This window comes from Hipposideros armiger, unplaced genomic scaffold, assembly GCF_001890085.2.
Source record: "Hipposideros armiger isolate ML-2016 unplaced genomic scaffold, ASM189008v1 scaffold_633, whole genome shotgun sequence".
Lineage (NCBI taxonomy): Eukaryota > Metazoa > Chordata > Mammalia > Chiroptera > Hipposideridae > Hipposideros > Hipposideros armiger.
The window spans coordinates 680,550-703,648 of NW_017731983.1; the positions used below are offsets into that span (position 1 = coordinate 680,550).

At 42.9% G+C, this 23,099-nt stretch overlaps 1 protein-coding gene across 1 annotated transcript in view; it reads left to right on the plus strand.

Annotated features, from left to right (window-relative positions):
- Nucleotides 1-1,300: 1,300 nt before the first annotated feature.
- Nucleotides 1,301-23,099, plus strand: part of RBFOX2 (RNA binding fox-1 homolog 2) — a 253,002-nt gene continuing 231,203 nt past the window's right edge. Inside the window, exon 1 of the mRNA XM_019625525.1 lies at nt 1,301-1,327. Within this exon, the coding sequence (XP_019481070.1) occupies nt 1,316-1,327 (12 nt within the window). The 5' untranslated portion in view covers nt 1,301-1,315. The remainder of the gene's footprint in view (nt 1,328-23,099) is intronic.

Below are 23,099 nucleotides of genomic sequence, written 5' to 3' on the forward strand. Positions count from 1 at the left end.
AAGGAGAATGAAAAGGGGGTCCAGAATGGAAGCTACAGAAAGGGAAAACATTTTAGGACTTTACATTCTTTTTATCAAAGTTGTCATTATTTTAATCTTCAACCTTGGGGGTTGAGGGAAATTTTCCTCCGGCCCTGGAAGCTCTCAGACTCTCTATATTCCCTCTGCCTCAGTTCCTCAACTACTTACAGGATCTTCAAGGATGGCTCTGGGAATTAGTTGCAAGTGGTCCTGTACATGATGTAATAGAGTAAATACTTAAAATTTTTTTGTGGAAGAAATAACAAGTTCTGTAGTGAAAGAGAAGGGAATGAATAGGGATATTTTGAATCTTTGTATCTTACTTTGGCAATAGTGTTACTCGTGGCAGGCGAGTAACTGGGAGTTGAAGGACCTTTTTCTTGGGTTTTAGAAATCTCTCTAGACCTCTTCTCCAGGCCACAGTTCTTCTGTTCAAGGATAGTTTGGCTGGTGAATTTGAAGGATATGAACTGCTTCTACTACATGAATATCTAAAATGACTGAAGAATCCAAGACTAACCTCCTAGGAGTATGTGTTGATCAAAGCCCTTTGAGCTGTAGGTATCGGGGTTTTGAAGGATGGCTGGCTGGGTGGACGGAGACCATGTAGAAGGGAATGCGTTAGCCCCCCATGTCTCACTACCGAGCCCACTGATACTGGTTTGTGCCAGATGCCTACAAATCCCTTTTCTTCCCTTTCACACTCTTGATAAGTTCTTGTTTAGGACGGGCACCTGTTGTTACACTGTCATTTTAGTGCAGCCTCTGAACCAGGGGCCAGCCCCTTGCCTCCAGGACTGATTGTAAGGGAAGATCTGCATCCTTTGGGCTGGTAGGAAAGTGGCCTAGAGGTCTAGAGGCTGGACGCCTTCTGCGCAGAGAAGCACCCTCCCCTCCCGGCTCCTCTCTCTGTTTCCTTAATCAACAGTGTTTATAGAATCATTATCATCTAAGGAATGAGAGTGGAACCCCCTTTTCCCTAGGGCTATTTTTCTGCTCGATTTTAGCAGTCTCATATTTCCTGGTGAGTTTTTTACAAAGAGTTTTATCCTAGTCAGAGGTGCCTTGCCTCTACAACTTCTTTTTAAGAGTTCTTACCCAGTGGATTCTTGTTTACCCCATATATGGGAGGCACGTGGTGGGAGTGGTATTCCACGTTGGAGAATGGTCTGGTGGGGGGGGCGGTTAGTGGTGAATCAGTTGTTGCTTCATCAGGAGAAGAATCTGAAGTAAGAAGGGAGAAGAAACTTTTTGTTTGGGAGAGAAAATACCAGCCAGCTTTTCTGAGGCCAGCATGAAATCATGGGTAATAAGCGATGAATTCACCCTCTTTCCCTTCTTCCCTCGCAGTTGGAGTGGATCTCACAGCAGCTGTTTCCAGCTGTCCTCTGGATTTCACCCAGGCCCCTCGGGATGGCTGCAGTGACTCACACAACTGGGCTTTTTTCCACAATGGTCTCGGTCTAGCTTCTCAGGCAGTCAGAGCGGGAGGAGGACAAGAGTGACTCTGGTGGTGCTGGAGCAGATTTTCTTGCTGAGATGACCGACAGTCTGCTGAGGGCTCTGGGTTCGATTTGTCGTCCTGTAAAGCAGTGATCCTAGAAGAGAACGCTGCTGGGGGAGGGGAGGCAACTGTGTTAGCTGGCAAAAGTTTTTGGAGAAAGCAAATGTTCTTTGGCTTTTTTTCTTTTCCCCCTATTCATTTCCTTCAAACCTTCCACTTCAGAACAAGCTGTATCTTTCCTTTTCAGAGATGTAGGGTTGCGTGTGTAATGCTGAGGGAAACATCCCCTGAAAATGGGGATGATGTTTTTTGTATTCACTCTGATTATTGGTATTGATGTTTTTGTAAATAGAATTAGGATTTTTTTTTCTTTCCGTTTTTCAAGGCGGTCCCTCTTTCCAACATGAAGTAAGTGTTGCCTCCCCCCTCCTCCTTCCTTTTGTGAGGGCCCAGCTTCATAACCTATGCAAATGAGATATCTCAGTAAATAAAAGAGAAAGGATCCTTTAGGTATTTTTAAAAGTCTTTACTTTGACCTTTTTGGGCTCTGCACTCGGGTTTCTAAAAGGGTACCAGGTTGCAGAAGTAATTGTCTAGACCTGCTCTAACATTGGTAGCCATTCGCCACCTGTGTGATCGAGCACCTAAAATACGGCTGGTCCGAATTGAGGTGCTCTGTAAGGGTAAAATACATGCTAGATTTTAAAGACTTAGTACAAAAATAAATTTCACTGAGACTTAAAAACTATCGACTATGTTTTTATAGTGACATGTTGAAATGCTAATATTTTGGATATGTTGGATCCAGTAAAGTATATTATTAAAATTAATCTCACCTCCTGTTTCTTTTTACCCTTTACTTTTTGTGGCTTCTAGAATATTTTAAATTACGTAAGTGGCCCATATTTCTGGTTCTCATTATATTTCTGTTAGACATCGCTGCTCTAAGCAGAAGAGGAGGGCGCTGAAGTACTGGTGTGCTCCCCTCTGGTGGTACCTGCTTCCAGAACCTTGGAAGACCTTTTTGATAGTTTGGGATTCACAGCCCAGTGTGCTACAACATGCCCTCTGTATCTACTGCTGTGTAACAAATTATTCTGTATTTTCTGACTTCAAACAACAAACACTTATTATCTCACAATTTCTGAGGGTCAGAAGTCTGGGAGCCACTGGAGCTGTGGTTCTAGCCCAGGGTCTTGTGAGGTTTTAGGTAAACTGCTGGTTGCCGCTGGAGGCTGGACTGGGACTGGAGGGGCCGCTTCCAAGATGACTTATTTCATGGCTGTTGGTGTGTAGCCAGTGCTCACTGCTGGCTATTGGCAGGAGGCCTTAGTTCCTTCTGACATGGACCTCTCCTTAGGCTCCTTGAGTATCTTCCTTACATGACACTGAACTTCCCTAGAAGTGAGTAATCAAGTAAGAGAGAAAGTGAAGAGGAAGTTGTAGTGCCTTTTATGATCTAGTCCCTGAAATGTACTCTGTCATTTCTGCTTTATTTTGTCTGTTAGAAGCCAAGTGTCTAAGCCTAGTTCCTCTTGAGGGGAGGAGAATTAGGCTCCACCTCTTGAAGGGAGTAGTATCAAAGAATTTTTGGACATAGTTTGAAACTACTATACCTACCGGTTTTTCTGCTGTTTTCCCGTTAGCATACCTGTATTTCACTGACTGCCTTGGGTGAGGGTCAGAGTCTAATGGCTGAAGTCCATTTTATCCTCAACTGCTTTATCAGCAGTATTACTTGGAACAATTATATGCATTTTGAGGATGCAAACTCTGACTTATACAGTAGTCCCCCTATCTGCGGAGGATATGTCCCCAGTGGATGCCTGAAACCACGGATAGTACCAAGCCCTATATACTTGTATACTATGTTTTTTCCTATAATACACACCTATGATAAAGTGTATAATTTATAAATTAGGCACATAAGAGATTAATAACTAATAATAAAATAAAACAATTGTAACAATATACCATAATAAAAGCACGTGAATGTGGTTTTCCTCTCTCAATATCTTATTGTACTGCACTCGTCCTTCTTGTGATGACGTGTGATGATAAAACGCCTGTGCGATGAGATGAAGTGAAGTAAACGAGACGTTATTAAGTAACATAAAGGTTACTTGAACAAAAGTGCTGCCATACTGCAGCAGATCTGATACCTGATATGGTTACTAAGTGACTAATGGGCAGGGAGCGTATACAGTGTATACTTCTGAAGTTCAGATTGAGGCATGAGGCAAGAATTATAGGCTAGGTGGCCTGTTGCACATAATCAACGAGGGTCAATTTTTGTCTGCTTTGGGTCAAAATGGAGCTTTAACAAGGGAAGCTAGGTGTACTAGGGGAAGGTGGTTGGGTTAGGATAGGGTTCAAGATGCAGCAAAGCAGGTATTCATTTCAAACCACTTGGCTTCATTTTGTTCTGGTGTCTTGGTATGATTTACTCAGGTATTTCCTGAGGATTTTAACAGCTCTTCTATGTGAGAAGTCTGAAAGCTTAGATGAATGGGTTGTTAGAAAGTTTGTTGCCTTAGACAGAGACTTTAATAGATTTGAAAAATCTATTGAATGTAGCTATCTTTTAAATCCCTATTGTCATTATCATAGTCTTGGTATAGTAAGTCCTCATTTAACATTGTTGATAGGTTCTGCAACTTTAAATGAAATGATGTATAATGAAAATAGTTTTGTAATATGCTAATTGGTATAAACAAGAGTTACTTCCTACTGCATGACATCAATGTTATAAGGAAACGATGTTGAATGAAAGGACATTATTTGAGGACCTGCTGTAGCTGAGTATGTTTTGAATTATTGCTATTTTGCGTTTGTGTGTTTATCTTTTGTCTCTCCAGCCAGATGTAATTTTCTTAAGGACCGTGCCTTTTGTTTCTTTGTGTTCTCCCTAATAATGACTATATTTTGAATTGTATATTCAAGAGGATATGTACTTAGATATTTTGGCAATATCCTCTGGTGTAGTGAGTTAGGCATAGAGCTCAGTGGTTTGGGGTTTAGAGCCCAGTTGGCTCTGCTGTTTAATCAGTTTATAACCTTGGGCAAGTTTCTTAATTTCTCTGAGGCTTAGTTCCTTCATATGTAAACTGTTAATAAGTTTCCATCTCACAGAGTTGTGAAAACGAATGAGAAACTGCAAGTAAAGCACTTCGCACCAGAGTAATTACACATGTTAGATTTGTAAAATATTGTTTAGCTTATTAATTTTTGTATTAGAGACATCAAAATTCTTGAATCTTAAGCCTCATTATTTAGTTGATGTTATTTACTGGTTGATCAGTCATTGTTATTAAGGTACCAGAAGCCTGAATCTGATGTCTGTTTTTTGTCAACCCAAATGAATCCACATTATAACTGACTCCACCTAGAGAGGTTTCTTGTCTGCTGTGGCAAAACCAAATTGATGTTCTAGGCCAGGGGTTGGCAAACGTTTGAGATGGACGAGCCACCAGGGGTCGGCAAACTGCGGCTCGCGAGCCACATGTGGCTCTTTGGGTACGTACATGTGGCTCTGAAGTAAAATTGAAAATAAAAATAAAACTATCATAGTTTCATTTATAAAATTTTTAAAGGATATTATTCACATAATGGTAATTATGTAAAAATATATTTAAATTGTTGTGAGGGACAGGATTGGCTCTTCCAGGAGTTGGCAAACTTTTTTTTTTTATAAGAATATTTTGGGGAATTGGAGGAGGGGAACAGATAAGTTGCTGTCCTTTTGTTCTTCAGTATAGTTGTGGAGGACGTTGCTTCACTGGCCCATGTTGGTATTATCACTGCACTCTTCCTGGGTGAGACAGTCGCTCGCCGGCCACTGGACAGCCGCTCATGGCGGCTCAGGGCAACTCAGGAAAGCACACGCCAGCTGCCGGCCAGCCCGCTCCACTGCAGCCTATGCCGTCGCCGGCAACTTACGGCAGCCCAGCTCCAGGTCGAGCTGTTGTTCACCACCTTAGCTGTAGAGGGCAGCATCACTGGCCCTCATGTGGGATCCCAACTGGGGCCCTGCTGCTCGGAGCTGGCATCCCAAGCCAACTCCTAATCAACGCGTCACTCAGCCGGCCCTTGAGACAGAATGTACCCAAAGAGCTGCATGTGGCTCACGAGCCGCAGTTTGCCTACCCGTGCTCTAGGCCATGATTTCTTCCTTGCAGAGCCTGCAGGTGACCCCTCTCTCCAGCGACCAGAGGCCACCATGTTTTAAATACATGGTGGGCCACTTGGGATTTGGATAATCCTGTTTTGACCTTCGGCTTAGATTCTGACTCCTCCAGAAGCTCCTTAAACCTGGCTAATGCTGAGTCCTGTCAAAAGGCCCAAGTCCTGCACCCCTTCCAGTTTTCTATTAAGGAGTTGTTGGGACTTTCTTTGAAACCTTTCAAGAAACATTGCGGCAGCCAAACAGATCATTCCTTTCAACTTTGCACTCCTTGGTCAGCATCCAGTGTTAGCAGCTATGGCCATGTGTACATTCCTGTGATGAGAGGTCTCACTTCCTGCTTTTTCTCGCCTGACCTGACCTTCAAGTGGCTCCTTCCCTCACAGACCATCCCCTTTTCCCTGTGGCATAGGAAATAAACTTCTTCATCCGCGGCCTTTTAACTGCATGTTATTTCTACCCCTTTCACTTAACTGAATTGGGTTTCTTTCCGAGAACATCACATCCCCTCCCAGTGGGTGGTGTTTGTTGTCCTGCATTAGGGGAGTTAGAATTCTCCAATATAATCGTCTACCCTTGGATGAAATCCCGAGCTCCTTTAAAACTTGTAATCTGGCTGATGTACCCTCTTCCCTTACTCAGCGCTATCATTTGACTGTCTTGCCTTTCTTATTAAAAACAACAAACGTTGGTACTTGGATGGTGGGCTTCCTTCCTACCTGAAGTCATGCCGTCACTGTGGGAGACTCCGTGCCTGTGTGGATGACCCATCCAGCCTGTCACCTGGTGCTGCCTCCCGGGCCTTGAATTCCTCAGCCTCCCTGACTCCAGTCGCACTTCCACCACTTGTTCTAAGGACCCACCCTGGGTCTTGTCAACCTAGAACTGCTTCGTTTCTGGAAATGGAAAGGCAGGCATGTTGTTTCCTATTAAGGCTCTCCCAGTTCTCGCCTTCATTTTCTGCCCCCGCATCTTTATCCGGTGCCATCGAGAAACCCACTGCATTGGCGCTCTGCATGTTCCTTTCTGTTCACTCCCATCTTTGCTTCCTTCCCTGCCTTATTTCGATTTCATGGTCCTTGGCTCTAACAGCTCTTTGGCCAATATCCTCTCTTTCTTTCCATTTTGTTTTACCTACTTAGCAAAACCCCAGGCCTAGATCAATACAACTGTCTGCCTTCGTGGTTTCCAGCCTTCCTGGACCCTTGACTCCTGTCTGCCTGGCAGTCTTTCTGTTTTTAAGGGACCTCTCTTAGGGAGTTGCCACAGTGGCTGTTTCAAACGTTTCTCATTGTCCTATATTCACTTTCCCTTTACATAAAGCAAGAAATCTTGCTTGTAATTTATAGATGGAATAGAAACCATCACATTGGAATTCTTAACTTTCTGCCACCAAACCTACAGACTTCATGTGTTATAGTGAAAGATGTATCTTTCTTCCTTTCTATGGTGAATCCTACTTGTATCTCTTTCCTGGATATTCATTCATTCATTCATTCATTCATTCATTCATTCATTCATTCATTATTTCTTAGTTTATTAGTCCTCTCGTGAAAATCTGTTCAGTCACCACAGGTAAAGTCACTGACGAATCCTCCTTTTTGTAGCACCAGCGTTGGCCTGTGCCGCCCCCCTCACTTTCTTCATTCTGTTTTTGCGTTCCTTTCGCTGTTTTCTTGAGATCTTTTTCTCCTCATGCGGACCATGTCTTGCAGGTCTATGTCTGGGATCATTTTTCTTTGGATCGTCCCAGGGATCATAAATCATGCAAAAGCCAGTTGTCTTGCCACCACCGAAATGGGTTCTGAATCCAAATACAAAGATACCATCTGGTGTGGTCTTGTACATTTTGGCTAGTTTTTCCTGAATTCCTGTCTTAGGTACTGTGGCCTCCCCAGGGTGAAGGACGTCGAAGGACGTCGGTGGCCATTTGTTTCCATTGACGTGGTCCATCGGTCCGGGCAGTTACTGTGTCGTTCATGATGGCAGCCGGCCCTCAAGCAGCCAGGGAGGAAAAGAGCTCTTTCCTAGATTTTAAAGCTGCCTCTGTATCTTTTCTTATCAACTTTATACATGCGGATCTCTTTTTTTTTATTTTTAAGATTTTTACTGGGGACTTGTGGGGGATGGGAACAGCGCTGGGGAATTGGGGGAAGGGGAACAGACAAGTTGCTGTCGTTTTGTTCTTCAGTCTAGTTGTGGAGGATGTTGCTTCACTGGCCCAAGTTGGCACCATCATTGCGCTCTTCCCGGGTGAGGCAGATCAGTCGCCGGCTTCTGGACGGCCGCTCACTGCGGCTGCTGGCCGCTCATGCTGGCTGCTGGCTACACACGGTAGCCCATGGCAACCCACTGCTACAGGGGCTGCAGCCTATGCCGTCTCTGGCGACTCACGGCAGCCCAGCTCCAGGTTGAGCTGTTGTTCAGCATCTTAGCTGTGGAGGGCAGTGTCACTGGCCCTCATATGTGGGATCCGAACCGGGGACCTCTGGCATCCCAAGCCAGCTCTTAACTATCGCGCCACTCGGCCGGCCCAGTGGATCTCATTAAAAATAAATAAAATCTAGCACGTTTAGCCCTTTAAGTCTCCTTCACCCTCCTTTTCACTCATCTTCCGTCTACAAACAAACTTTGAAATAATTGTGCCCTTAACCCATTGCAGTCTGGTTTCTTCCTCAGCTACAACACTGAAACACTTGCCCCCAATGTCAGCAATAGCCCCCTTGTTCTAAACCCAGTGAATATCCTTTTCTGTCTCCTGTGTCCTTGAAACAGCTCTCTTCCTCTGGCTTCTCTGGCACCTTGCTTTCCAAAGTTCCCCCCCCTCTGCTGGTGCCCTGCTGTGCTCCTCCTTCCCGGCCCACCACCTAAAAGTTGCTGCTCGGCAGGATTCTGCTCTAAGCTTTTTTCTGTCTTTATTATACATGCTCTCCTTGGGCAAGCTAAGCTCATCCATTGCTAAGGCTTTATTTATCCTCTGTATGCTGACAGCTTCCAAATTGCTATCTCTAGCCTAGATCTCTTTCTTGCACTTGAGATGTCTGTATCCAGCTGCTCAGTGAGCCAGCATCTGCAATTGGGTGCCCCATAGTTACTGCAAACCCAGTAAGGCCAGAGCTGACCTCTCCGCAAAACTCTGCCCTTGTGTAACTCAGTGACTGGTGCCACCGTTTACCCAGTGGTCTTTCTGTCTTTAGTTTTGTCCCTTCCACGTCGCTGCATTGCAGTGCTCTTCTTTAGAGTGGTCCTTCAGAAACAGCTCTGATCTCATCACTGCCCATTAGTCCCATCAAAACGCATTGGTGATCTGATGCCTGCCTCCTCTCCTAAACCCGCAGCCCACTCATACAGACCACTCAGCTCTACCTGAGGTTACCTCTATAGTATTTCTCCTCCCACCTTTTGCTGCTCTAACCCTCACCTTTGAGATTTCGGTTTAGAGGTAGCTTTCTTTGGGAACCTGTGCAGAATGTCTAAGATGGGGTTAGGAACTCTCCTGACAACTGTCGTACAACTTTGTACTTGTCTCTTTGTAGCACTTCTCTCACTGTATTATAAGTGCATATTTACTCTGATCTTCTACCAGACTGTAAGTTCCTTTAGGGAGGGGACTATGCTTTGATTGGTTTTTCTTTTTAAATTCCCGTTATCTAGCAGAGTGCCTGATATATGGTAGGCCTAATATTTATTGGATGGTTAATGGTTGGATAGATTATATGATTTTAGAACTGAAAGCACCTTATCTGTATAGAATACAGGTTACAGATATTTCAGGTGAATGGTCACTGAGCGGCATTTGGTTCTTTTGTTAGAGATAATCATTTCAGACAAAGTGCTTATTCAAAGTCCAAAGCCTCCTTTTAATGCATCATCCTTGATTGACTTCACTAGTTAAGCAACCCTAGCTCGTTTGTTTCAAGACTTAGTTGGACTGATGTTTCTCAGTGCTGGCTGTCCACTAGTATTATCTGGGGAGCTAAAAAAAAAAAAAAATCCCGTTGCCCAACTTCACCAAATAAGAGAGTAACTTTTGTTCTTATTTTGGGAAGTCATCCGTTTCCAGCTTGTTAAAACGGATTAATAGTAGCCTTACTGCTTGTTGATAAAAGAAATGGCAGGTAAGAGTCTGTATATTATCTGATTTCTAGAACCACCAGTCATTAAGCATTTGGACATTAGGGGCCCTTTTCTGTCTGTGACCCTTGGGAACGTGCCTTATGAACCCTTGGATCATGATCTGTAACAGAATGTGAGCAAAAAGTTTCCATCTGGTGTAGTTGCTGTCTCCTCTAATAGGGTCTCTGGTTTGAGTCACTGCTATGTCACAAGCCTCTATGACAGGTGGACAAATTAATTTCTTAGGGGCTGACCTTATGTAAATGGGAAAATTTGGTTATAATCTCCAGAAAGAATAGGTTGTTATTTAGTTACTTTTTTTTTTTTTTTTTAAATGCAATTTCTAATTTGCTTTCAGGGCTGAAACAGCCCCTGTTCAGCCATTTGAATATTAGAGAAGTTATTGCTTTTGGTAACTTTGAGGAATCAGGTTAATTTTTAAAATGGTTTTTAAAAGTATGAGCTCACTCTAGAGCACACTTCTTTGTGTCAGTAATTGCTTGATGAAATGTTTTCTGCTCCTCAGCTTGTACAATATTTAGGATCTGTTTACTGCAGAGGGACTCTGTCTTCACAGCCTTGGGAGGATTTGAGGAGCCCCTCAGATGTGTTCTCTTCCACTGATATTTGTACCAACGTAATTTGAGGACTGTTGCATCTAGAAGTTACTACATTCTTGGTGTTTTGTTTACAAGTTACATTTCACAAATGTGAGACTGAAAGAATTACTCGCACCAATGAGTATCGTAGATTTGAGAGATTTAAATGCTGAATAATTACAAATATTTTATTTTTGTCATGAAAAAAACAAGCGAAAATGGAAGATAAAGCACCAAACCCATTGTAGAGACACAGGAAAACAGGTTGGGCTGTTTACCTTTCTTTTTCTGTCCTAGCTCATTTATGTAGCAGCTCTTTTTTTTTTTTTTTTTAATCTTTATTCAAAGTCCTGGTTTCCAAAAAAATAAGAGTTTACGATGATGACTGATTAATGCCTGTGTCTGAAAGTCATGTGGAATTTAGGTTAAGCAATTAGTGACTAGTTCATAAATTGGTCATGATTGCTTGTTTAAAGATAATTAATGGTGGTAACTTTCTACAACCTTGGAAGTAGGACAGGAGGGGTTGGGAAGATGTCTGTACGCTTTTAGCAATTCTAGCTGATACTTTTTTCTTTGGCCTTCCTCATTATCTTGTTCGCTTTGGCTTTCTAGTCTAATGGAGACCTTTTGAAAGAGGGTGGGCATAAATAAAATATTTGCACATTCTTTTTCCTTTGTTAATGACAGTATGAACACATCGTCAGTTTTTAAGTTTGGCCTCTATGACGAATTGGTGCTGAGAAAAATGACTTGACGTGTTCTCGGTGCAAGTTTGTCATTTCTTTGCTCTCCCACCTTCCGAGCAGGCACAGTTGGCTTCCGTTCAACAGTGAGCTTGTGTTCCCTTTCGGCCAAGGGAGCTCAGTCCACAAACCACGGGTCTCAGCTTGTGCTTGACAGAACTTTGTTAAGTGAATCAGGGAGTCTGAATTATTCATCCTCCTTCCTCATCCTGCTGTTCATATCAAATTCCTGCTGTGTCTTTGAGGCATCTTGCCAATCTACAGCATAATTGATTTCCTTGTTTTGTGAGGTGCGTGTGTGCAAGTTGTACCTCTGTTTAAGTGTTCCTGATGGCTTGGATAGTGATAGTTATTAAGCACATGTGGGCATAAAGCACAACAGTTCAGCTCCAAATCACTAAAAATATAGTGGACTTGCTGCTTTTATAATCTAAAGGAGAGGTTGGATTGTTCTTTTTATTGTCAGGATACATAATTTTCTTTCCAGGTAACAAGAATTTACTTCCTCATGAATTATGAAGGAGACTGTCCTGTGATCTGATTGGAACGCAGAAGGGACTGTTCCTCTCTTGTTCTCTAATCCTGTTGTCTCTTCTTCCTGTTTTTCTTTGAGAAGATGTCATTCTACATGGTATGATAAAAAAATACGGGGAATGTTTAACTTAAAAAAGTTATTACAGTAAAAGACACATTGCCATTAATCCTCCTCAAAATACCCCTCCTCGCTTCAAACACACTTATTCCATCGTTCTTGCCTCTTTCTGAAATAGCTCTGGAAGTCCTCTTTTGTGAGTGTCTTTAGTTGTGCTGTCATGGCTACCTCGTTTACCTTTCATGGTCATTTTGACTTGGGGAAGAGCCAGAAGTCACATGATCCAGTGAATAAGGTGGGTGAGGACACACCGTAATGTTTTTAATTGACAGAAATTGCCATGTATCAGAAGTGATGTGTGACACAGAGCCTTTCCGTTGTGATCACAAAATATGGTGAAGGCTGCTGCCGAGTGCCATCCAATGGAAAGGCAGGGATCTTCAGTATGGGAAGCGGCGCGTCAAACCTTAGTAACAGTGTGTGACAAGTTTCAACTTGTTCGGTGCAATCAGTCGGGTGTGAACTACGGTTGAGAGAAGTTGTGTTTTCAAGTGTGCCACAAATCATCCTCCATCATGACAATGCTCCATGTCACACATCGCTTCTGGTATACGGCAATTTCTGTTAAACAAAAACATTATGGTGGGGCCGGCCGAGTGGCTCATTGGTTAAGAGTTGGCTTGTGACTCCAGCTCTGAGCCGCAGGGCCCCGGTTTGGATCCCACATGAGGGCCAGTGACGCTGCACCCTCTACAGCTAAGATGGTGAACAACAGCTCCACCTGGAGCTGGGCTGCCATGAGTGGCCGTCCAATGGCCGGCGAGTGACTGCCTCACCCGGGAAAAGCGCAATGGTAATACCAACATGGGCCAGTGAAGCGACGTCCTCCACAACTAGACTGAAGAACAAAAGGACAGCAACTTGTCTGTTCCCCTTCCTCGATTCCCCAATGCTGTTTCCCTCCCCCAATTCCCCAATAAAAATAAAAAAAACCCCAAAAACAAACACACACACACAAAAACCATTACGGTGTGTCCTCATCCACCTTATTCACCGGATATGGCACCGTGCAACTTCTGGCTCTTCCTCAAAGTCAAAATGATTCAGGACATCGAGGCAGCCACGACAGCGCAACTACAGACACTTACGAAAGAAGACTTCCATAACTGCTTCAGAAAGTGGCAAGAATGATGGAATAAGTGTGTTCGAAGCGAGGGGGTGGGTATTTTGAGGGGGATTAATGGCAATGTGTTTTTTACTGTAATCTTTTTTTTAATTTAAATGTTCACCATATTGTTTGATCATACCTTGTAGATCCATGGATTGTTGAACTTGGAAGGACTTAGAGATGATCAAGTCCAGAGGTTGCAAACTATAGGCCTATCGTCTGGCTCTTACACAGGTTTTGTTTGGCTAACACAGTACTTTAAAAGCTGTGGATTTAACTTCAAACACTGGGAGAGCTCATGTGAAATCTAGCCTTTTGGCTTTTCTAGGCAACACTGGGCCCACATCCCTGCATGGGACACTCTGTGGGAGCTGCGTAGTGGCTGCTCCCTTGAGGAGTGGCTTGTTGGCTCCAGTACTATAGTCTATACCTGTGCACTTCATTTTTTATGTCACCTGTGGTGAGCATCACAATACATTCTAATCCAGTGTGCTTGTTTCATAGAAGAGAGGGAGGGATTTGCCCCAAATCTTGCAGGTGGTGGGAAAGCCTTCGCTGAGGATTCATGTCTCTTGACTTTTAGTTGATTATGATGATTACGATGATGATGATTTTTTTAAGGTAGCTTTTTCATTACCCTTATGATTTTTACTCATTCAAAACACTCATTGGGTATGTACTAAGAGTCAGTAAATGCTGGGAGTGTAGAAAGGATTGTGGTGAAGCCCCTGTTCTTGATTTGGTCCTGAGGTACCACATGAGCCTGCCTTTGGGGACAGTTGCCAGCCACCATCACTGTGTCATGTTATGGTGTTTTATTTTCTTTCTGTCACTTAGCCACCATCTGGAATTAGTTTGTCTCCCCGTTTACTATCTGGCTTCCCAAGTAGAATGTAAGTGAGACCAGTGACAATGTCTCGTTCAATGTTGTATCCCCAGTATCTAGAACAGTGCCTGACACTTTGGAGATTCTCAGTATTTGTTGAACGAATGACTTAAGGAGGCATTTGAACTGGGCTTTGAAGGACAGATAGGAATTTTCCATGCAGAGATATTGGTATGAGCAGAGAGAGGCATGGAGGCATGAAAATACATGGCATATCCTTGTGCTTATTTGGGGTTGGTCACAAAAAGCTATTTTTGATACACAAAGATAATCTGGATTTGAAGGACTCTGCTTCCTTGGTAAAACATCAGAAACTAAATATGTTTGTGAGTCAGAAAACTCCAGTACAGCTTCTCCCCACTCTGTAGTCTTTTAGAGGCTGCTGGCCACTCATTATCATTAATTTTTTATACAGCTTTACTGACATATTTACCAAAGTATTATTGTATGACAGATATGAAGCAAGGGTATGGTTCTAATGTGCTTTTGGTCTAGCAACACATGTGCCTCGGTGCAGAGCAGGCTAATATTTTGCAAGTTCAGAATGACTGGCAGTAGTTATTTTTAGAGTATATAATGGACCCAGTGGTGAATTCCTGAGGAGGGTAGGGGACAGAGGTTCTCAGTGTTAGCTGGCTGTGCATTAGACTCACCTAGGGAGCTTTTCAACATGTCGTTCCTTGGCCATACCCCACCCAGACCAACTAAATCATGAACTCTGGGCTGAAGACCCAGGAATCTTTTTTTTTTATTAAATTATTTTTTATTATGAAATCACATTTTTTAGAATTAGTTTCAGCTGTACAACACAGTGCAATAGTTATACTTTTTACCCCTCGAAATGACAACCCTCTTTTTTTTTTTTTTAAACGTGCCCAGTTGATTCCAGTATGCAGCCAAGGTTGAGAACCATTGGCTTAGTGTGATACAGACAAGGGAAGGGAGACAGGTTGTTGTAGGTTGAGGTATAAGGAGGGACCTCAAAAAAGACAGTCATTAAGAAGATTAAGAAGGAATTGAAGAGAATTATTAAAATGGTACCTGGGTGGAAGAGGAGGGATATTTTAGGAAATTGGTCTAGAAGTATTGTATGATTTTTAGAGCAGCTGGAACATAAAGAGTTTGAAAAATCTTATAGATGATGTCAGAGATAAAGGAAGTGTATGACATCTAGTTGATGAGGGAGAGAGCCTGAATCCCCTTGGGTCTGCTATAACACATGAATTAACATCCATAAAGCCTAGCTTTCTAGTCACATACGATGAAAAAACACTGTACTTGAAGTGAAACATCATGGATCGTAGTCCTAGATTTCCCACTAATTAGTTGTGTTCATTTAGTTCAGTTCATCAACCATTTATCAAGTGCTGAACACTGTATTGGACCCTGGGGATGAATGAGATACAACTCTTGCCATTTGGGACCTGACATTTTAGGGAATTCCTTTCTGTAACTGTCGTTAGGCACTTCTTGACTTCTCCAGGCCTTTCTCCATCTGTGAAATAAATATGGGGATATGATGAGGTTATTTTAAGGTTGCTTTCAGCTCTGACATCTTATTACAATGATTCCAAGTATAACCTAATAAAAATCAGCACCTCTCCAAAGTAATTGTCGTTTTCTTCAGTAGAAAAAAACCACCAAAAACCCAAGAAAAAGCACAGCCAAAGGGTTTAAATGAAAACAGTTCCAGGACCTTACCAGACTCTTTCCCGTCTTAACCTTTCTATCAGGTTCTGTTTGATTTTGACAAGTAGAGTTGGTAAGGAAGATTCCAGAACAGATGTTCCAAGGGGAGGAAGTTCCTAATGGATTTAGAGCAAAAGAAGAGCCTGGTAAAAACCTCATGGCCGCAGAGCTGCAGGCAGATTGGGAACGGTGCTACCAAAGCACGGTTTTTGGCATCTCCCATTGTTTCCAGCACCATGTTGAGTTGTTGACTCCATTCATCACCCAGATGAAGTCTACTCTGACTGGGAACAAATTGCTTATCTTGCCAGCAGCCCTAAAGATGAACTTGGGAGAACTGGGGAGGTGTGTCTTGCCCAGTATTCTTGGGTATTGCAATACATTCATTGTGGTGGTTGGTTTTTTTTGGCAGATTGTAGCAAGGAGGAGAGAGTGCAGAGCGTAAGGGGAAGTGGTAGGCAAATAACCTCCAAAAAAAAAAAAAAAAAAAAAAGAGCCCTGAAAAGCTGTTTATGTTGGGTGGTAGGGCTGTGGTAGTCTTAGACCACACTCTTTTGTTGCTGTTTGTTTTGGGGGACATAACACTAATAATTATGGTTCTTTTTTTTCCTTTTTTTATAAAATGATACTTTTAAATTCATCTTTTGTACTAAAATCTATTAGTGGCTGTTAAAGTATGATTTTCTTATGTAAATGTCATGTCTTATGCCTTATGTCATGCAACATACTGTTTCAATGCAGAGACTGTACCATGACCTCTGTTCAGATATCCTGGACCATCAGACCTCAAGTTACTGTCCAGCTTTTCCACTGCCCACTTCCCTTTTCACTCTGCAGTTCTCGTATGTACCCACTGAACCTTTACTCGGCACCTGTTCGCCCAGCACTATGCTGGCTGTTGAGGATGTGGAAGGAGGCACATTGCGAGACAGTCCCTGTCCTCAGGAGCGCTCAGGTGGTGGGGCGATTGATGCCAAGCAGATAGGTAATGTGGTAAGGCCCATGAGAGAGGTGAGTCCATGTGGAGATGGGGAAGAGGGTGCCCAGTGTAGCTGGCACGGGGTGGGTATCAGGGAATGGGAGCTCGGGGAGCTAACAGGAGCCACAGCTCTGTGTGCGTTAGACAGTAGAAGAAAGAGGGCAGCACTGGTTCAGTGGCTGGAACACAGGGTGGGGAGCTAGGACCCTTCCTCTTTGGTCTTTTGTGTTCTAAATACAGCAGCTTTCTTTGCTTTCCATTCTTGGCAGCAGATTTTTCTCTATTCCTCTGGAATTATGTAGGTTGGAAAAGAATGGAAAGGAATTGGCCCACCTTCATGGGGGGAGAGGGAGGCATTAGGGATGTGGGTGTTGAAAAGCTCTTGGCATGACTGGCTATAACTACAGATGGCTATTTGCGTTACATTATTGTAGCTGTTATGCCTGCATTCCCTTTGGTGTGCCTCTCTACAGGGATAATTGTGGGGTCCTAACATATATCTCTTCCTGCTGCCAGATAAAATAGATGCTGATGTGTTGTGCATTACAGAGTATACAATGAATTCTGTGTGGGCTGTCTTCTTACTGCTGCCTTCAGCTTTTGGGGCCTCTGCAGGATAAGGGAGCAAATGTTTTATTTTTTGTATTGAAATGCATATTGGTGAAAACATAAAAATGAGTATACTAGATTTTACTGAGGGATTGACCCCTAAATGGAGCTCAAATTAACTTTGGTGACTGGATTTTGAATGTGTTAAATACCGAGTGAATATCCACAGAAAAGGTGATTTGTGTGGGAATCCAAGGAACTAATCACTTTCTGGGTAAAACTCTAAGAGGATAGAAAGAAAGAGGATGGACTTTACAGCTGAGCTGCCATTAATTTGTTGTGACCTTGTCCAATTGCCTTAACTTTTCTCAAGCCTCAGTTTTCTCATTAGTAAAATAAACCCTAGTTAATAACTACCATAGAATTGTTGTGATGATGAAACGTTTATTTTTCCACTACTAAAAGCCTTTTTTACAGGCATCTTTCTTAGTATGTGTGTCGCAGCAAGACGGAATCACTTGCTATTTCTTTCCCCTCTTTGCTTTTGTACATGCGAGGTCTGACAATTAAGTTCGCGAACTCATCCTAGGAAAAATGCTACACACCTCACTGCTGAATATCACTATGGTCACCTTCAAAGTACTCCCCTTGGGAAGCTATGCACCGACGCCAGCACCTAGTCCACCCTTCAAAGCAATTTGGGAACTCTTTTTCTGGAATGGCCATCAGAGCTGTCGTCATATTACCCTTGATGTCCTGAATGTCATCAAAAAGTCTTCCTTTCAATATTTTCTTTATCTTCTGGTAAAGAAAGAAGTCACTGGGGGCCAGATCAGGTGAGTAGGGAGGGTGTTCCAATACAGTTATCTGTTTACTGGCTATAAACTCCCTCACAGACAGTGCTGTGTGAGCTGGTGTGTTGTCGTGATGCCAGAGCCATGAATTGTTGACAAAAAGTTCAGGTCATCTAACTTTTTCACGCAGCCTTTTCAGCACTTCCAAATAGTAAACTTGGTGAACTGTTTGTCCAGTTGGTACAAATTCATAATGAATAATCCCTCTGATATCCAAAATAGATTAGCAACATCGTGCAACAAGTTCACGAACGTAATTGTCAGACCTCATATTTTCTTCTGGCATTGCTTTTTATCTGCCCACTCAGAAAATTCTTCACCAAATAAAACATACAAACCTGGCAATTTTTGATTCATGCTTTCTTGTTCCGTAGCTCTCAGCTAAATGGTGATCCCTTTTCAAGGATGCCCTTTCTAACCCTGGTCCCACTCTAGTCTAGGTGTCCTCACTAGGTGCCCACAGCACTCCTTATTATCTGTCTCCCCGGCTCCATGTCTGCTTTCTGAGGGCAGTGACTGTCCCGTGCACTGGCGCGTTGCCAGTATGCGCAGCCTGGGCCCTTCAGCGTCTCTTCAGTGAAATGATGCCTGAACCCCAGCTACTTGCAAGACTCAGGACAATACCTAGAGGCACAGCACTCCCTCTGTCCCCAGTTGATTTATAACCAGAAGAAGACCACTTAATTTGAACATAATTGATGGTAAAACACACTTCCTCTGGGGGTATGTTTGTCTTTCAAAGTCACTGAAGCAGGGAGCCTAGTAAACCTGATTGTTGGTGCTTTGCTAGAGATTCAGGCTTTTGCTCTCTTTGATACACAAGACTTGTTTCTTTGCTCTGAGTAGAAAACCACTAGAAAACGGGTATGATTTCATGCAGTAATTCAGTTTAATAATTGGGCCGAACAGTTCTAATCTCACTACAACCACTATTTTTAGAAAAGGACCCCTTTAAACGAAATACAGAATACCTCTGGGGATGATGAAATCCTCAGGGGGAGAATAATTTGAGACTCCTCAAATATACTCATATAATCCTTCCCCTCTTTTTTTTTAGGACTGTTCAAACCGTGTGTGTGTGTGTGTGTGTGTGTGTGTGTGTGTGTGTGTGTACAAGCATGTGCACGCGCACTGATTAGATGGGAGCCTTTCACTTACAAGACCGAGGCACATTACATTGTGGCCATTGGTCCATTTGTGCTGTGTGTACATCTCTGGAGTGGGTTCCTCCCTCTAATGCGTCAGACTAGATCTGTCGTAGAGTGAGGGCCACATTCCCGTGAAAGTAAAGGCAGACCGTAGCACTTACAACCCTTTACTACTTCACAAGACTGTCTCTCTCTGTTAGACTGAATTCCTTGAGGGCAGGATGTTCGGATTCATTTTTCCTCCCCAACCATCAGTACAGATGTTGGCCTGTCGCTCGGTAAACACTGGTTACCTGTTGGTTGAATGAGGCCACGCTGTGGTGGAAGACTGGAGGCTTTAGGGTTTGACAGACCTCAGCTCGGATGGGTCAAGCACTTGGCAGCTGGAGGGTGTTAACCTTCTGAGCTTTAGGGTCAGCTTTGGTTGTGAGGATAAAAGATACTGTGCCTTGCACAGTTCCTGGCAGTAGGTGGCTATTATTTTTTCCCTGATAATTTAGTTTGAAATAATTTCACAATTGGAGGAAAGTTGCCAGAACAACTAAAAACAAACAAAAACCCCTAAAAAGTCCTATATGCCCTTCACTCACATTCCCCAGTTGTTCATTTTTATTGTATTTCCTTCCTGCCCCCTCTCTTTGTGTGTGTGGGTGTGTCTGTATGTGTTCTTGCATACCGCTTATCATTATTCCTTTTCTGAGCTCTTGAGAGCAAACACTCCAGCGTATATGGCCCCAAATAGGACTTCCTGTGTAACCAGTATACGACTCACCAAATCAGAAAATCTATATCGGCACAACGTTACCATCCATCCACAGACCCCATTAATTAACATTTTGCCAGTTGACCCTGTAACGTCTCTTTTTCCTTTTTTGGTCCCGGACCCTCTCTAGGAATATGTGTTACAGTTAGTTGCATGTCTCCTCAGACTCCTTCCGCCTGGAATAGTTCCCCAGTCTTTGCCTTTTATTCATGTCCTTGACATTTTCGCAGTGCTGAGGTCTGGGTCTGTGTTTCTTCCTGACAGCAGTCCGGTCACTTTGGCAGGAGTATCACAAAGGCGATGCTGTGCTCTTCTCAGCGTTGGACCTGAAGGCAAATGATGTCCGCCTACCTCGCTACCAGCAATACTAACCTGTAACCCCTGCTTTATTTGGTCTTTGCCGACGTTCTCCACATTAAATTTGTATTTTTCCTTTTATAGTTGATTATTTTCTTGTGGAAAGATATTCTGTGTTGATGCCACTAGCCTGTTCCTCACCAGAGAGCTGCCTGACATCCACTGACAGCTCCTTCCTGAACCCCCCACTTCTGCGATGGTTGCCAAATGGTGATTCTCTATTTCTGTCAGTCTGTCTATATTTGTTAGTTGCCGTTCTACTATAAGGAAGAATTTTCCCTTCTCATTTGTTTGTGTATTTCTATCAGTATGGACTCACTGATTCCTGTTTCGTTCAGTGGGTTGCAGTCCATCTCTATAATGATTCTGATCCTCAAGTGGTCCCCAGTTTGGCCAATGGGACCTGCTTTACGCTGCCTTCTTTGTACTGTTGACCTGTCTCTGTCATTCGTGGGACATTTATCTTGACTTTGTGGCACAAGAAGATTTTCCAAGCTTGCTTGTTCTTTTCCTGCTGTAGCCCTGGAGCCAGCCATTTCCAAGGGTCCCTGGTTCTTTTAAATGGAGGATAGTAATTAGAAACCAAAATCTAGGTATGCACATTGCTGCTGCGGTGTCATTGCCTTTGGGCTCTCTCCGGGGACAGCTGGAAAATATATGTAGGTGTACTGTATACACAATACACATCTATACACACATACACACACATACACCATACATGTACATCTGTGACTATTTCTGTATGTATATGTGTATGTATGTATATATGTATGTACAAATATATGCATGCTGTTTGCATGTATATATATGTATGTATATGTGTTATATATTTTATATTAGAAAACGGTGAGTTTTATATTTTAAAACCAGAGTTCACATCGATGACTCCCATTTAAATCCAGCCAATCTCATTTCATTTTTGTAAATATATTCTCGAGTAGGGAGAAACTTGGCTCCTCTTATCCTCACCATATTTACTTATTTCAGTTTACTTATTTGCTCAGTGTAGCCATTTTCCCAACCACAGTGACTGACTTCTCTATCTCTGCACCCCGCTCCCCGTGGCCTGGAATCATCTGTGGGCCCTTTGGCCGGTTCTTCCACAGGGCCTCTCAGCCTCCCCACAGTTCCTCCACCTTCCTCCCAGTTGCTCAGCCCCCACAGCCACTCTGTGCTCGGCCTCTCGGCCTGCTGGCCTGTGCCTCGTAATTCCTCAGCTCCCCACCCTGTGTCCTTAGCTGTTGTGCTGACCTCGTCTCTGATGGAAGGGGGCTATTGTTATTTTTTGAGGAGGTCATGTCTTTTTTTGTTTATTGAGGTATAACTTATATGTGGTAAAATTCACCCTTTTAAGGTATACATTTCTTACACAGTTTTGACAAGTGTAACACAGTCATGTAGCGACTACAACATGAAGGTATAGAATCCTTTCATGACCACAGTAAGTTCCCTTGGGTCCCTGTCTGGTCTCTCCTTCTGCCAGTCTCCAGCTGCTGCCAATCACTGATCTCATTTCTCTTCCTATGGTTTTGCCTCTTCTAAAATGTCATGTAAATGGAATCATATACTATGTAGCTTTTTGAGTTGGGATCCTTTTACTTTGTGTTCTCTTAAGATTCATCCCTGTTATTTTATGTAGCAATAATTTGTTCCTTTTTTTAATTTTATTTTATTGTTGAGGAGGTTCTTTATTTATGCCTGGGCCACAATTTGTTTTTCCATTCATCAGTTGACGGACACTTGGGCTGTTTCCAGATTTTGACAGTTATGATAAGGCTGCAGTAAGTGTTTGTACATAGGTTTTGCATGGTCATCTGTCTTCATTTCTCCTGGGTAAATACCTGGAGATGGAATTGCCTGCTCGTATCTTAAGCACACATTTAACTTTATAAGAAGCTGCCAAATCGTTTTCCAGGGCGGCTTGCCATTTTTGCATTCTCACCAACGGTGAATGTCTGAGAGTTCCAGTTGCTCCATATCCTTTCACTGTCTGGTATTGTCAGTTTAAAAAGGAAAAAAATTCTGTCATTCCAATAGGTGTGTAGTAGTGTCTCTTTATGGTTTTAATTGTTATTTCCCTAAGTACTAATGGTGTTGAGCAGCTTTTATTTGCGTATTTGCCATCCATCTTTCTCTGATGATGGGTCTGTTAAATCTTCCTGTTTTTTTAAGTTGGGTTGTTCATTTTCTTAATGAGTTTTGAGAGTTCTTTCTATATCATGTTACCAGTCCATCATCAGTTATGTGTTTGCAGATATTTTCTCCCATTCTGTTATTTTAAATTATACACATAGCGTCTGCAGTATATAAAAATGTTGGATTGGATTCTTTGGGGCTTTCCATATAGCCTTTATGCTGTGAATGCCCAAGAGACATATTTGTAAGAGGATGAATCTATGCTTGAGGGGAGGTGGAGATCTTGGAGGCTCAGGTGGAATTGCCTCTATGCAGCGACTGAAGGATGCTTAGTGAGGGAAGGAAGGAAGGACTGAGGGGACAATGAGAGGAGTGATGGAGGTGGCCAGTCTTTGGTGGGAGAATTCAGTAGTCAGTTCAGGGCTGGGAGAATGGTTGCTAGAATAGTCCAAAATAGAAAGCAAGGAGCATGAGAGGAGCTAGGGGGACTTCACATGGAGTGTGTTGAAAGTGTCGGACCAAGGTGAAATCAAATAGGGAGATTCATTTGGTATGTAAGACAGAGGCTTAGAGAGGGGATGCGACTTACTGAAGATTATATGGGTCACAAAGTGGCAGAGTGGGGCTGAAATTAAGATCTTTGGGAAGAGTTGTGAAGAAAGGCCTTAGCAGCATAGGAGAGAGAGGGCAAGGGACCGCTGGGGAGGGGGGAAGAATGCTAAGCTGGGGTGATACACGTTTTTGTTATTCTTTATATCTTTACATAATTTATAAAGGTTCTTCTTGTATCTAGTAAATGTTTAGTAAAA